The 16,972-nt window shown below is 45.0% G+C and overlaps 1 protein-coding gene across 1 annotated transcript in view; it reads right to left on the bottom strand.

The window, feature by feature from the left end:
* Positions 1 to 16,972, bottom strand: part of SNRNP200 (small nuclear ribonucleoprotein U5 subunit 200) — a 915,618-nt gene that overhangs the window by 113,144 nt on the left and 785,502 nt on the right. The window contains exons 37-39 of the mRNA XM_029604465.1: positions 16,128 to 16,317; positions 3,358 to 3,522; positions 2,088 to 2,209 (exon numbers count right to left, since the gene is read on the bottom strand). Of these exons, the coding sequence (XP_029460325.1) occupies positions 2,088 to 2,209; positions 3,358 to 3,522; positions 16,128 to 16,317 (477 nt within the window). The remainder of the gene's footprint in view (positions 1 to 2,087; positions 2,210 to 3,357; positions 3,523 to 16,127; positions 16,318 to 16,972) is intronic.

Consider the following 16,972-nt stretch of genomic DNA (forward strand, 5'->3'; position numbering starts at 1 on the left):
GGTGGACAAGGGGCTCGCCTATAATTCCCTGCGGGTTCAGGTGGCCGCCCTTGGCTCGCTCTTGCGCGATGGGGGCTCTCTGCTACAGCACCCGGACATTGTGCGTTTTCTCAAGGGTGTTAAACACTTGCGGCCTCCGTTGCGAGATCCCTGTCCATCCTGGAGTCTCAACCTCGTCCTTCGCTCCCTGTCGGGACCTCCGTTCGAGCCCCTGCGGAGTGCAACGCTTAAGGATCTCACCCTTAAGACAGTGTTTCTGGTGGCGATCTGTTCCGCTCGCCGCATATCGGAACTGCAGGCTCTTTCGTGTAGAGAGCCTTATCTACGTTTCTCAGACTCTGGAGTTTCCATCCGAACCGTTCCATCATTTCTCCCGAAGGTGGTGTCTGCGTTTCACGTGAATCAAACGGTGGAACTGCCGTCCTTCTCTTCGTCTGAGCCGAAGTCTCTCCGTCTCTTGGACGTCAAGCGCACTCTGCGTCTCTATCTGGAGGCTACGAATGATTTCCGGACGTCTGACCATCTCTTCGTGCTTTGGTCCGGCCCTAAGAAGGGGGCCCAGGCCTCGAAGACGACCATTGCCAGATGGCTGAAGGCTGGCATTGCAGCTTCCTATATTGGGATGGGGCGGACTCCCCCACCCGGAATTGTCGCGCACTCTACACGTTCTCAGGCGGCCTCCTGGGCGGAGGCTCGCTCGGTTTCTTCTCAGGAAATCTATAGAGCAGCCACCTGGAAATCGTTACATACGTTCTCGAGGCACTATCGCCTACATCTCGCCTCTCCAGTCTCTGGGCATTTTGGCGAGCAGGTTCTCCGAGCAGGCCTCGCAGGACCCCACCTGATTTAGGGAAGGTTGGGTACATCCCACGGTCTGGACTGATCCAGGTACGTACAAGGAAAAGAAAATTATTACTTACCTGCTAATTTTCGTTCCTGTAGTACCATGGATCAGTCCAGACGCCCACCGCGTATGGGTTTTCTCAGCCTGCTCGGATCTTCTCTGAGTCTGGATCTTCTCTGAGCCTGTCCTTCATGGCTCTTTCAGATTCTACTGTTTTTCGCAGTTCCCTACAGGTTGTATAGCTGCGTTCAATGTTTCCTACCCGTTGGTAGGGACTTGCAGTTTTTGCGTTCGTTATTATAGTTGCACGGCTTTTGGTGCCGGTTATTTGGAAACTTGATCCAATAAGGGGTTCTGTTTTTCTACTCGGGCTTTGATATACTCGATACTGAACTCCTGCAGAGTAGGTAGTGGTATATAGGGTGACGCCCCCTCAAAGTTTGTGCTGACTCCATCTGCTGGATTGGGGACATAACCCACAGTCTGGACTGATCCATGGTACTACAGGAACGAAAATTAGCAGGTAAGTAATAATTTTCTTTTTTTTTTTATTTAAATAACTTAAATGAAAAGAACAGGCTCTCTTCAAAAGAAATAGAAAGCCTGCAAAAAAATTAACTCCTAAACTACCTGACTAAAAATAACAAACTACCACAGACTGCAGGGATTAGGGATGTCCACCTCTGCTGGGAGACAGAGAAATACTGATTGACTGCAGGTGGTGCTCCAGGGTATACGTCAGAGTCATTCGAATGTTTTCTCTGCCTCCCTCTGCTGGATTGGTGACATAACCTAGGGTCTGGACTGATCCAGGTACGTACAGGGAATTAACTTTTAGTAATTCCGTGAGGAAAATTCCTGTCAGGAATCTCTTCAGAGCTCCTTTACCGCGAGGCTACTGCTGCGTGGAAAAAAGAAGACTGAAGGGGGACCCCTGCTGGCTGCAGGGTTAGTGCCATGCTGGGCATGCCCAGTAGGGGCCAGTCAAAGTTCTGGAAACTTTGACAGAAGTGTTCCGTGATTGGGCTCCATCCTGATGATGTCACCCATATGTGAGGACTACCATCCTGCTTGTCCTGTGAGAATGAGTCTAACCAATCAATTCAATATGACCTCTGACAAAACATGAACCCACTTTAACACTCAGATAATTGAACTTTAAAAAAACATTCACAGAAAAAAATCTATGAATAATCCACTGGGCTGGTCCCAGCACATGCATGGCTTCCCTTGATTTATATACCTGTCGCAGGAGATTGTCCTCATGGTGGCGGATAGGGATATTTTCATATTCTGCAGCATTGGAGATAATTTCTATCAATCCGCGTACTTTGGTCTTGGCATTTAATGACATGCTGAACAATTCTATGGAAAACAAAACAGAGCCACAGAAAGAAAAAGCAAGTCACGCTGTATTAGTGAGGATAGTGATAGGGACAAGTATGCTCAAGACATCTCAAGGGAAACATGGTTCAGGAAATAGTTTTAGCCCCTATGTGAGAGAATAAACCACAGGACAAATCAGCGGGGATTTTGAATTCTGAGGCAGTTGCAGGCTGTGCAAATCAGATAAGTGTTGTGCTGAACCCACAGCTTGGAAGGGAAACAGGTGGCAGTTTGTGTAACAGAAACTAAGAGCCTTGCCACAGTTTGTGTGACAGGAACTGGGGCTCATTGCCAGTTTTAGACAGTGGTCTGAGTGCTGTTAGCTGGCAATTTGGTACAACCAGAGAACTGACCCGGATTCCTGCTCTCTGACCACTGAACTTCAGCTCTGTGTCCTCCCACAGATTACCCACAATTAACACTGCTATTGTACATACTTGTAATTATTATTGCATTGCTGATATACTCATACATTATTATATACTCATTTCTATTAGTTGTGTTACAGCCGTACTGTATTGTATAAGAAAAAGATGAGTGGTTGCTAAGCATCGAAGAAAATAAAGGATTTTGGTAAGCCTCACACGAGTGCCTCGGCTCAGTTTCATGACACATGCACATATAAAAATGGAGTCAGGGACAGAGAATGGTACAGAATGAAGTGTAGGAGAGGGTCAGAGCAGGACAAAGGCAGAGAAAAAGAAAGCCAGGAACAGAAAAACAGAAAGAAATGGAAGGGAAGTCAGGGAGAGAGAAAAAGAAAAGGTGAAAACAATAATGAAAAAACAAGAGACAAAAACAGACTGGAGAAGGTGAAAAGTGAAAAAAACAAAACAGAAATACACAAGGAAGCCAGAGTTAAATAGAAGGAACTGAGGATCCTTTAGAAGGAGCTCTGCCTTATATCCAAGCAAGCAGTGACAGACATGCATTTCTCCTATCAGCAAGTAGTTATGATGTTAGTATATTTGGTATGGCCCTTTCATCTCTTGCTCACCCCCCCCCCCCCAAAATGACCTAAAGTAGAGCTCAGACTTTGTCAGTGTTATTGTCACATCAGTGACACATCTCTCAGGTACTGAGTGTGTGTGCAATTAATGTGACCTGTTCCCAGTTATTGTCCTTACCTATAGTGGTGTAGTTGATATAGTAATAAGCCGCAATCATTCCCAGGTTCAGGGGGGCCACATCCATCTCATCCTCAATGCTAATGCATTTTGATTGCTCCAGGTCACTCAGGGTCTGCTCCACAAGTTCTGACAGGTGGTCTGAGAGATGCCGATGGGATACACCTAGAGAAAACAAAGCCATAGTATGATCACGAGTAGACGTACATTTGTGCAGGGGAAGGGATATATAATAAAAACACATGCATTATCATTCTTGCTTGTATTATCTGTGATGGACAAAATTCAAGGAGAAATGTCGTCATCTTACCTGTTAATTCTGTTTCCTTGAACCCTACTAGTCCAGACACATTGGTTTATTCCACCCTTTCAGCAGATACAAACACACTTTCCCAGTAACATTATAACTGCTCTTAAAGGTGATGTAGACTAAGCACTTGCCAGTATATTTTTGTCAAAGCAATGGGATGGAACAAAGAAGAAAAACAAACCCCAACAATTAATTGTAAAGAATAATAATAAAAAAACAAAACAGGAGGAAACCTCTAACAATTCTCCTATGGAAATAGCAGGGAGGATTAGAAGTAGATTCAACAGATCGGAAGACAGAGTGACCTCAGTTCTCTCCCTAAGGAAGGTGAAAGTTACTTATTCATTAATTTCCTTACCCTGAATCCTGCTAGACACTCCAGAACTCTCCTGGGAAGACAGTGGCAATCTGTATTTCTTATACTTGCCTGCGCTTCCTTGGGGTTGCTATTGGATCTATGAAAGGAAGACCCCACTGATCTACTATCAGCTGAAAGTTCTCCCGGCTGAGTTCCCACTCCCAGGGATCCCCCATGTCTATGCTGAGAAAGTCAGACTGAATGTTCTCTACTCCTGCGATGTGAGCCATGGAGCGCTGCCTACTGAAACAGACTTATCTCCTATGCCATCATGGGACTTCAATTTTCCCCTTGTCTGTTCACATATGCTACTGCTGTGGTATTGTCCGAGAGCACCCGAACTGCTACCCCTTCATTAAGGGAAGGAACTATATAGTAGACTTAGTCTGAAAGTCTTGATCTCCAGTTTGTTTATAGACACATGGTCATTACAGTAACCTCCCCAGCTTAATTAAACTTGCGTCCATAAGGTTACTACAATCCAGTTAGGAGGCGCCAGATCCATTCCCTATAATAGATTTGTGGGCATCATCCACCAAGCCAAGCTTTCCCTTATGTGGCGTGGAACAGGCAGACAAATTTTGTAATCCTGAGATCAGGGAGACTAACAATTCAACAAGGGTGTTTGTAGAGGATGCATGGAGTTCTGGCTCATGGAATCAGATCCAAACTGCTACCACATAACATAAAAGGTGGAGATAATCCCTCACTGTGGGTGCCCTTCGAGACAGACCCTCACTTGCGCCACAAGTTTGTTGATCTATTCCTGGGTTAAAATGACTTTCCCAGTTCTCATACTGAAATATGCTCCCAGATATTCCAAGAACTGGGAGGGATTCAATCTGCTCTCTGCATAATTTATCACCCATGCCAAACCATCCAGAAGCTGGACAATGGTGACTGCCTCTCCAGGATCAATCTGGTCCCAGTAAGCCAATTGTCCAGATATGGATGCGCCATGAGGCCTTCCCTGTGTAGGGCTGCTGCAAACATGGAAAACGTCCTTGGTACTGTAGCAAGCCTGAAAGGGAGAGCCTTGAAAGGAGAGTGCAGACCCAGGACACAAAACCAGAGAAACTTCTGGTGATCTTCCTGGATGGGAATATCAAAATAGGTTTCTGCTAGGCCCAAGGAGAAAAGAACTTCACCTTCTTCACTGCCACTAGGATGGAATGAAGAGTTACCATCCTGATGCTGGGAATGCGGAGACCCCTGTGGACCCCTTTTATGTCCAGGATGGGATGAAAGGAATTGTTCTTCTTCAAAACAACATAAATAGAACATCTTCTTAGGGCTGCAAAAGAAACCAGATCCACACATTTCAATGTTGAAGGCTTTTCAGAGTAGCCCTTACCAATTTTCCCTTAGAGACTGACGTGCATCAGGAATGGGAGTCACACACTCTAAAAGCAGTGGTTCTCAACCTTTTTTCAGTCATGACACACCTGACAGATGCTACTCACGTACAAGACACATTGCACACTACATTTAACAGCTATACTAAAAAAAAAATAAAATAAATCCTAGCGGAAAATGTGGGAGAGAGGTTCTGGAAGCCAAATTTAGGATTTTAGGTAGGAAGCTGAAATCCAGAACCTCTAGGGTGGCATTCTCTGAAATGCTTCCTGTTCCACGTGCAGGTCCCCAGAGGCAGGCAGAGCTCCAGAGTTTCAATGCGTGGATGAGACGATGGTGCAGGGAAGAGGGATTCAGCTTTATTAGGAACTGGGGAAACTTTTGGGGAAAGGGGAGACTTTTCCGAAAGGATGGGCTCCACCTTAACCATAGTGGAACCAAGCTGCTGGCACTAACTTTCAAAAAGGAGATAGAGCAGCTTTTAAACTAGAACAAGGGGGAAAAGCGACAGTCACTCAGCAGTGCATGGTTCGGAGAAATGTATCATTGAAGGATACTAATGAAACAGGAGAGTTAGGGCATCCCAACAGAAAGGTTTCATTAAAAGCAAACATAGTCCATGTGCCTATATGTAAAAAATCACCGAAGCTAATGATTTCTGAATTATCCCTAACAACTGAAAAGCAGGTTGTTAAATACAAACAAAAAAAACACTTTGAAATGTCTGTATGCCAATGCCAGAAGTCTAAGAAATAAGATGGGAGAGTTGGAGTGTATAGCAGCAAATGATGAGATTGACATAATTGGCATCACAGAGACTTGGTGGAAGGAGGATAACCAATGGGACAGTGCTATATCAGAGTACAAATTATATTGCAATGATAGGGAGGATCAACTTGGTGGGGGTGTGGCACTTTATGTTCAGGAGGGTATAGAGTCCAACAGGATAAAGATCATACAAGAGACTAAATGCTCAGTAGAATCCATATGGGTAGAAATCCCATGTGTGTTGGGTAAGAGTATAATGATAGGAGTATACTACCATCCACCTGGACAAAATGGTCAGACAGATGATGAAATGCTAAGAGAAATCAGGGAAGCTAACCAATTTGGCAGTGCAATAATAATGGGAGATTTCAATTACCCCAATATTGACTGGGTAAATGTAACATCAGGAATTGCTAGAGACAAAGTTCCTGGATGTAATAAATGACTGCTTCATGGAGCAATTGGTTCAGGAACCAACAAGAGAGAGGGAGCTATTTTAGATTTAATTCTTAGTGGAATGCAGGATTTGGTGAGAGAGGTAACGGTGGTGGGGTCACTTGGCAACAGTGATCATAACATGATCAAATTTAAACTAATAACTGGAAGAGGGACAATAAGTAAATCTGCAGCTCTAACACTAAACTTTCAAAAGGGAAACTTTGATAAAATGAGGAAATTAGTTCGAAAAAAACTGAAAGGTGCAGATGCAAAGGTTAAAAGTGTTCAACAGGCAAAATACAATCCTAGAGGCACAGTCCATATGTATTTCATAATTTGAGAAAGGTGGAAAGAAGGCAAAACGATGAGGTTAAAAGGTGAGGTGAAAGAGGCTATTTTAGCCAAAATTGGAAGAAGGATCCATCTGAAGAAAATAGGATAAAACATAAGCATTGTCAAGTTAAGTGTAAAACATTGATAAGACAGGCGAAGAGAGAATTTGAAATGAAGTTGGCCATAGAGGCAAAAACTCATAATAAAAACTTTTAAAAATATATCCGAAGCAAGAAACATGTGAGGGAGTCGGTTGGACCATTAGATGACAGAGGGGTTAAAGGGGCTCTTAGGGAAGATAAGGGCATTTCAGAAAGACTAAATTAATTCTTTACTTCCGTGTTTACAAATGAGGATGTTGGGGAGATACCAGTTCCGGAGATGGTTTTCAGGGGTGATGAGTCAGACGAACTGAACGAAATCACTGTGAACCTGGAAGATGTAGTAGGCCAGATTGACAAACTAAAGAGTAGCAAATCACCTGGACCGGATGGTATGCATCCTAGGGTACTGAAGGAACTAAAAAATGAAAGTTCTGATCTATTAGTTAAAATTTGTAACCTATCATTAAAATCATCCATTGTACTGAAGACTGGAGGGTGGCCAATGTAACCCCAATATTTATAAAAGGCTCCAGGGACGATCTGAGTAACTATAGACCAGTGAGCCTGACTTCAGTGCCGGGAAAAATAGTGAAAACTATTCTCAAGATCAAAGTCATAGAGCATATAGAAAGACATGGTTTAATGGAACACAATCAACATGGATTTACCCAAGGGAAGTCTTGCCTAACAAATTTGCTTCATTTTTTTTTGAAGGGGTTAATAAACATGTGGATAAAGGTGAACCGGTAGATGTAGTGTATTTGGATTTTCAGAAGGCGTTTGACAAAGTCCCTCATGAGAGGCTTCTACGAAAACTAAAAAGTCATGGGATAGGAGGCGATGTCCTTTCTTGGATTACAAACTGGTTAAAAGACAGGAAACAGAGAGTAGGATTAAATGGTCAATTTTCTCAGTGGAAAAGGGTAAACAGTGGAGTGCCTCAGGGATCTGTACTTGGACTGGTGCTTTTCAATATATATATATATATATATATATATATATATATATATATATAAATGATCTGGAAAGGAGTACGATGAGTGAGGTTATCAATTTTGTGGATGATACAAAATTATTCAGAGTAGTTAAATCTCATGCGGATTGTGATACATTACAGGAAGACCTTGCAAGACTGGAAAATTGGGCATCCAAATGGCAGATGAAATTTAATGTGGACAAGTGCAAGGTGTTGCATATAGGGAAAAATAACCCTTGCTGTAGTTACACGATGTTAGGTTCCATATAAGGAGCTACCACCCAGGAAAAAGATCTAGGCATCATAGTGGATAATACTTTAAAATTGTGGGCTCAGTGTGCTGCAGCAGTCAAAAAAGCAAACAGAATGTTAGTAATTATTAGGAAGGGAATGGTTAATAAAATGGAAAATATCATAATGCCTCTATATCGCTCCATGGTGAGACCGCACCTGAAATATTGTGTACAATTCTGGTCACCGCATCTCAGAAAAGAAATAGTTGCGATAGAGAAGGTACAAAGAAGGGCAACCAAAATGATAAAGGGGATGGAACAGCTCCCCTATGGGGAAAGGCTGAAGAGGTTAGGGCTGTTCAGCTTGGAGAAGAGACGGCTGAGGGGGGATATGATAGAGGTCTTTAAGATCATGAGAGTTCTTGAACGAGTAGATGTGAATCAGTTATTTACACTTTCAAATAATAGAAGGACTATGGGGCATTCCAAGAAGTTAGCAAGTAGCACATTTAAGACTAATCGGAGAAAATATTTTTCACTGAACGCACAATAAAGCTCTGGAATTTGTTGCCAGAGGATGTGTGGTTAGTGCAGTTAGTGTAGCTGGGTTCAAAAAAGGTTTGGATAAGTTCTTGGAGGAGAAGTCCATTAACGGCTATTAATCAAATTTACTTAGGGAGTAGCCACTGCTATTAATTGCATCAGTGGTATGGTATCTTCTTAGTGTTTGGATAATTGCCTGGTTCTTGTGGCCTGGTTTGGCCTCTGTTGGCAACAGGATGCTGGGCTTAATGGACCCTTGGTCTGACCCAGCATGGTAATTTCTTATGTTCTTATTTATTGTTGAAAATGATGCAGGAGAAAGATAAAATATTCTTTAATTTCAGTAACTGTTTATAAAATATTATAAAATATTTTTCACAAAAGTTTAATCTTTGCTTATTGTATTAGTGAGAAATACAAGACTGATAAGCATATCCAGCACACAGTTTTTCATTACAAACTCTGATGCATTTCACTGACAGCCTCAGGAAGTTCTGACTTCTTCTGGAGTTTATACAGAGCAAAGTTAGGAAATTTCCCCTTTCAACAGACCATATAAAAAATATATTCAAATTCTGGTATTCCCTCAGTGATAGTATTTCAAAATCCCTTCCCTACCATCCACTTTGTGAAATAACATGAAAACCTGATAAAAAGATATTTAGAAATTATATAGCATACCAGCCATACCAGAAGAGTACTAATGCCCAGGACTTGAACAGCAACAACCTTACCTATGAAAAAGCAAGATTGCAAATATAGAACACAGTGCACTTACTACTGGAAAACAAAGCAAGTCAGACTGCTCTAGATCTCTACACAGAATCTACATCCTAGATAGCAGAATCCCTCACCTCTGTCAAACATGCAGAATGTAAACTGATTCTTATCTAATATAGAATAAAAGACTATAAATTATATTAAAAAAGCATACAGAGAAAACCTGGAACGCCAATAAGGCGGGGGTGGGGGGGGGGAGAACAATGGTGGGAAGGCGGGAGCGAAAAACAGCATGCTTGCAACATTTCTGGCTTGGATTGTGGTGACACATAAGAACATAAGAAAATGCCATACTGGGTCAGACCAAGGGTCCATCAAACCCAGCATCCTGTTTCCAACAGTGGCCAATCCAGGCCATAAGAACCTGGCAAGTACCCAAAAACTAAGTCTAATCCATGTTACCATTGCTAATGGCAGTGGCTATTCTCTAAGTGAACTTAATAGCAGGTAATGGACTTCTCCTCCAAGAACTTATCCAATCCTTTTTTAAACACCGCTATACTAACTGCACTAACCACATCCTCTGGCAACAAATTCCAGAGTTTAATTGTGCGTTGAGTAAAAAAACTTTCTCCGATTAGTTTTAAATGTGCCCCATGCTAACTTCATGGAGTGCCCCCTAGTCTTTCTACTAGAACCAGAAGGTCTTGATTGGACCTTCTGGTTCTCCCCAGTAGGTCCAATCAAGACCTACTAGAACCAGAAGGTCTTGTAGGTCCAATTGGACCTACAAGATTGGACCTACTAGAACCAGAAAGTTCTAGTAGGTCAAATCAAGACCTACTAGAACCAGAAGGTCTTGATTGGACCTTCTGGTTCTCCCCAGAACTTAAACAGATGAAACTAGACCTCAGACATAAGGAAGGCGCATGGCGTAAGAACCCCAACACCACAACACTATCCGATTATAAACGCACCCTCCATCTCTACAAGAACTCTCTTCTACAGACAAAAAAAGATTTTTATGCAAGCAGAATCCACGATATACAATATGATGCCAGGGCTTTGTTCTCCTACGAATCCCAACTCACAAAACCCTCTGCTCCAACCATCCCAGACGAATAGGCTCAATCCAAAGCCAATGAACTAGCACGTTTCTTTCAGGATAAAATTGCAAACACACTAGCACTTCTCCCCACCAACCCAATACCCCCTGCCCTAAACCCCAACTCTACCCATTGCCTTGGAGCCACCCTCAACTCCTTCGAGCCCACGACCCCCTTGGAGATAGAATCCACCCTCAAGAAATTGAAACCTTCCAGCCATCCGACGGACCACGTTCCAACTAAACTTCTGCTCCTCATCCCAAGCACTATCTCCAGATCACTATCTAACATCATAAACTGCTCCCTAGCCCATGGAATCTACCCAGATCCGCGAACCACTGTCGTCGGGGCCATTCCGGAGCCACTAGAATCACGGTCCCTGGGTGAACTTCTATCCTGCACAGAACTTTGCCCACTAGTGGCCAAGGAGGAAACACGTACAGGAGAACTGAGGTTGGCCAGGGGAGTAACAGCACATCTACTACTCCTGCGCCGTGATCTCTTCTGCGACTGAAGAACTGAGGGGCCTTGGCATTGTCTTGCATCGCCATCAAGTCCATGTGGGGTGTCCCCCACCTAGGGAAATTAGACCCATGACCTGGTCCGAAAGTTCCCACTCCTCCTGGATCTATGCGCTTCCGACTCAGAAAATCCGCCTGTATTTTGACTTTCCCGGCGATGCGGGATGCCGCTAGCAGCGCAAGATTTTCTTCCACCCAAGCCATGAATTGCTCCGCCTCGTCTGCTACGGCTTGACTCTTGGTGCCTCCTTGACAGTTGATGTAGGCTACTGTCGTTGCATTGTTGGACAGAACCCGGACTGCTTGTTTGCGGAGGCACGGGAGAAAGTGTTGCAAAGCCAGTCGAACTGCTTTGGTTTCCAGACGATTGATCGACCAGCTGGAGTCCACCGGGGACCAGCGGCCCTGGACTGAGTGGGACTGACAGACAGCTCCCCAGCCGGAAAGACTGGCATCTGTGGTCATAACTATCCACTTCGAGGCTTCGAAGTCCACCCCTCGAGATAGGTTGTACGGGCACATCCACCACCCAAGACTGGACCTGGCGTGATCGGTGAGTGGCAAAGGGAACTGGAACTCCTCCGACTTAGGGTCCCAATGGGAAAGCAACGTTCGCTGTAATGGCTGCATATGAGCAAAAGCCCAGGGGATCATCTCCAGAGTGGATGCCATGTAGCTGAGGACCTGCAAATAGTCCAAGGCTTTGGGAGGATGCAGCGACAGCAGGCACCGAATTTGCTCCATCAACTTGCTTTGTCTGTCCAGGGGGAGGAAAACCCTCCCCACGCTGGTATCGAAGTGGGCGCCCAGGAAGTCCATCGTTTGAGAAGGGACAAAATTGCTTTTGGTCTGATTGATCACCCAACCGAGCGATTCCAGGAGCCCGACGACCTTGCTGATAGCTTCTATACAGAGAACCTTGGACTTCACCCTGATGAGCCAGTCATCGAGGTAGGGATGAATTAGAAGGCCTTGCTTCCTCATGGCCGCTGCCACAACCACCATAACCTTGGTGAATGTGCGAGGGACTGTAGCCAGGCTGAACAGCTGTGTGCAGAACTGGAAATGCATACTTGTATCATAAATCGAAGAAATTTGTGATGAGCCTCGCGAATGGGTATGTGTAAGTAAGCTTCCATCAGATCCAGGGATACCAGGAATTCGCCCTTGCGAACCGCAGCTATCACAGAACGTAGGGGCTCCGTGCAGATACAGTGGAGGACATGGTGCGGGAGGATGTACGAAGGAAATCATATAGCGCATCGCCTCCAATAAGCCACCGCCGCTTCCAAATGCTCCGCTTGCTCTGCCTCTCCGGGAGGAAGCTCTCTTGAAGTCAGTAACTTCGGAGGCTCGCCCGCAGCATGTAGGTACTGCACACCACTGCACGAATACCCAGGGCGGAAACTTCAAAGATTCGCTTAAGAAGAACCTCAAGTTTTCTATCCTGAAGATCCTTGAAGGCTACCGCCCCCGCGACAGGAATGGTGGTCTGCTTTGTGACCGCGGACACAGAAGCGTCCACTTTAGGGGACCGCAAAGGGTCCAAAGAAACCTCTGGCAAGGGGTAAAACCTATACATAGCCCTTCCTACCCTCAAACCGGCATCTGGGACTTTCCACTCCCGAGTCATCAGCTGGTGCAGCATGGGATGCAAGGGAAAGGCTTTTGTGGAGACCACAGCCCCACTAAGACAGGATCCACAGAACCTTGTGGTAATGAAACTTGGGGGATATCCATCCCTAATTCGGATAAGACTGAGGGAATAAGGGGCTCCAACTCCTCCTTATGAAATAGGTGGACTACCTTCGGGTCATCACCATCCAGAGGGTAGTGTTTTATCAGAGCCTCTTCGGAGCCTGTGCCGGGAGGGGGCAAGGAAGGGGTTGGCGCATCCGGAACCCCACCATCTGCTGCATCTGCTCCGGCAGCAGGCAAAGCACACAACTTAGCGACTCGAAGGGCTGCTTGGGTATCTGAGCGCTTAGGAATTTTATTTGGAGGCTCAGATGAACAACTCAATTGTGAAGCACCACTTTGCTGACTCTGGGAAGTAGTCTGAGATGCCAAAAAAGCCTTAGGCATCAGAAGCACAAAGTCTAGGGTGAAGGCATTTGAACCAACCCCTTCCCCCACCAGGGGATCGGGCTCACCCTCAAACATCCTGGTTCTGTTCAACATCCTGGTCCTGGCCAAAAAAATCCCCAGGACTGGTAGGGACTGTAGATAAATCGGGAGGTAACTCCTTGCTCCCAAAGCCCTGGCTTTTGCCTCTTTAAAAGCTTCTAAGATGGCCGCCGTTCCTGCACTGAGGGAAAATGGATCTGCCCTGAAGTCCCAAGGTGCTGATCTTTTTAAGGCACCTCAGAGCTGCAACGAGCTGCCTGTGCCTTGATAAGAACTTCCCTCCCTGCCTGAGAGGAGCCTGCATGGGAGAGTATGGAGACAGACTCCCCGCAGGCAGTACAAGAAGATGGCCGCGGCATCGTGGCAGCGCAGAGGGAGCTGAAAAATCGCGGCAGAAAAAAAGAAACGGCAGGAGACCGAGGGAAGCGTGGTTAGCAAAAAAAAAATGTGCCCTGACTTGAATCGTACGGCCAGAATACTAAAAAAGTAACGGCAGGCTGCTCTCTTAGTTTTTTTGTTTTTTCCTATAATCGGTTCAGGGCAGCGAGAAGGGAGAAGAGGGACCGGACCACCGGTATCTTCCTCTGAGCCTTACTTTACAGGAGCCCGCATGGTAACCTACTCCAGCTCCTGAGCCTCCTACCAGGGGGGAAAGGATTGCTGGCACACCCTGGGAGGCTGTACATTTTTTTTTCCAAAGTCCTGTTTTGTTTTTTTGTAAAAAAGTTTGTTTCATTGTCAGTTTCAATTTCTCCTTTTTTTTTTTTTTTTAAAAAAGGGAACTAGTCTCAATCCTAAAATCAGGTCAAGACTGCAAGGTTTGCACCACCCCCATATGCTGGAGACAGAGAAATACTGAAGGGATGTAGGTGGCACACCAGGTTAAGAAAGGGTGCCCTTCAAGTTTTTCTCTGTCTCCATCTGCTGGAAGGGAGGCATAACCCACAGTCTGGACTGATCCGGGTACATAAAGGGAAGAGATTTTGCCATAATTAAGGCTCATCGGAATCTCAGAGGCAGGGCTCAGGAAGAGCATCGGCCTGGGGACAACCCATTCTAGGTGGGCACAAGCCATCCCTAGATAACTCCAGCCCAAGAACTGGTGGTACAAGGTTCTCACAAAGAGAAACACCCTGCTCTGCTCCATATTGAAACTTAAGCCGAGATACTCTAACACCCGAGATGGCTGTAGAGTGTTCTTGGCCAAGTTCACCACCCAGCTCCTAAAACAAAGGAAACAACCTTGCCAAATACCAAGTGAATTTCTTCTGCACTTTTGACTAGCAACAACTAGTCTACAGATGCAGATAGACCAGAATGCCTACCTTGTGCAGACAGACCACAACATGATTTTGAAGAAGGTCCTGTACGCCCGAAGGGCAGGGTCTGAACTTAAAAATAACATCTCAGGAAACAATGATGTTCCTGGCAGAGGCTTGTCTACATACAAGCCTCTGCCAGGACTAGAGTCGTGAAAAATTTCCCTGCTTGTACTGACACTACTACAGAATGTAAAATTTCCATTCTGAAAAGAGCCACAGGCAAAAGTTGATTGAACTCTTTCAGATATGCCTTATACATAAATAAAACAAAGACAGTGGGAAAAGGTCTGGGAGTCATCAAAGTCCCTATTCAGAAGGAAATCCTCCCCATCACCTTGATCCAGAGGGAAATCCCCATATTCAGAGTTTCCCCGATGCTAACAAATGCCAGTAACAAACACGGTGGAGATCTTACTGCCTCCTGCACTTATGCCAACGGCCCCATGCAAGGATTAAAAATGGCATCTGCTCCCGTGCTGATCATGGCACCATTTGCTGCAGGCCCGGGCACCCATGTTGACTGGAAAGCTGCAGAAGACACCTCCGGCCTTCCTGAAGAGCCTTCACCCCTGGTATACAGCCTGAACACAGGTCTGCCCCTGTTAAGCTGCAAACACGACGTTCAACAAGCACGGCAAGACTTGTCATTCCATTGCCACGTGGCTTCCTGGGCAGCGCTTTGGGGAAAACTACTGCTCCACCGCACTCACAAGGGGGAAATTAAATCACGTCCTGCTCTGCCCTGCTGCTCCAATTGCTGACCCCCATCTCACAGGGCTCTGCCGCTAAAGGAGCCATGAGGCACTCCCCTTTCTTGTTTTGTTAACAATAAACTTTAATAATAAAGTTCAAAGACTCAGCCCAGACTAAAGTAAAAAAAAAAAAAAAAAAAAAAAGGGCTACTTCCCTGCACCTCCGGGCTTGTAGTGCAGATCTGCCAGCGGAATCCAATTCTACCTCATGGGGGATGAGGGATCTGGACCACCAGATGTCCATCCCCCACGGAATTAGGAGCGAGCTAAAGAAAGGGTCACCAACCCCTGCTCATCCACCTCACACTAGGGGGGATAGTCCCATCAGGACCTCCTAGCTCCCTGGTAGGATCTAGTAATCTTTTTATTGAAAACAATTTTTCTCTTTTTTCTCCAGACATCAGGTTTTGAGACAGAGAAATACTGAGCGATTGCAAGAGGTACACTAGGTTATATAGAAGTGTCAGTAAAACTTTGTTTCCATCTGCTGGCAGGAAGGTAAAACCCAGGAGTCTGGACTGATCTAGGTACATACAGGAATGGAAATATAGGGAGGAGTAGATAATGAGTTATAAAAGAATACTGTCCAAGAGAAGTAAGCGGAAACAAAACAGAACGTCCTTTGAAAGACTGTGTATATGTGACAAAGTTACTTTTGCATATTCTAATTAGGGCTCTTTGTAATGCTGAAGAGCAGAAATTATCAGAACACCCAATTTAAATAAAATAAATAGATAGGAATGTACATCCTGAAGTGGTACAGTAATTCTTAGTATGGGAAGGACAGGCAGTAGTTCCCTTACCTTGCAGGTTATAGTAGTTAGGATTCTGCGTCATGCGACGGTACAGGAAGGTCCAGGTTAGGTAATCTACTGCATCCTGCTTGTTTTCTATGGTTTTGGTTACAATCTCAGCATTGAAATGGTCATGCATACAGTGGTCAAGGTGCGATTCTACTGGCAATGGTTCATAAAGGAACTTCTTAAAGAAATCCTGAGAGGGAAGGCAGAAAGAGAATATAAAAACTGAGCAAGGTAGAAAATCCAAGGAATGGCCTAGGCAAAGCTCCTCAGTTAGGTGTCTAGATCTGAACATCAGTGCTACACCTCCAGGGCCAGTGCTTCCATTAGGCAATCTAGACAGTTACCAAGAGTGTCAAAATGTGTGTGCGTATGGTGGTGGTGGGGGGGGGGGGCCCGAAATATTCTGCTAGCACGAGGCTGAGAGGGGTTCTGTACCAGAGCCAATATCGCCAAGGAAGAAAGCACTGTGCTGGAGCCACTGTCACTGGTAGGAGAGAGCATAATGCTGGAGCTGCCACTAACAGTTAAGATGGAGGAAGGGACGCATGACCAAAGGTTTGCCTTCAGCACCAAATACTCTTGCAACAGCCCTGTAAGCTCTTAACTGTTTCCTCGCCCTAACTCTGCTCTTCTAGTAATTCTCTTTTTAGGCTTCTAAATATAGGCGCTTAGTGAAACTAGGTGCCTAAATTTAGGTACTAAGCTAAGTAAATTTTCAAGAGGACCAATTTAGGAACCTAACTCAAAATGTTAGGAGCCTAAATACTTTGAAAATTGGCCCCAATGAATGTGCATGAAATAGTGCATACAAATCTAACTCCACTGTACACAAATATACCTCATGC

Source organism: Rhinatrema bivittatum, chromosome 5, assembly GCF_901001135.1.
Source record: "Rhinatrema bivittatum chromosome 5, aRhiBiv1.1, whole genome shotgun sequence".
Lineage (NCBI taxonomy): Eukaryota > Metazoa > Chordata > Amphibia > Gymnophiona > Rhinatrematidae > Rhinatrema > Rhinatrema bivittatum.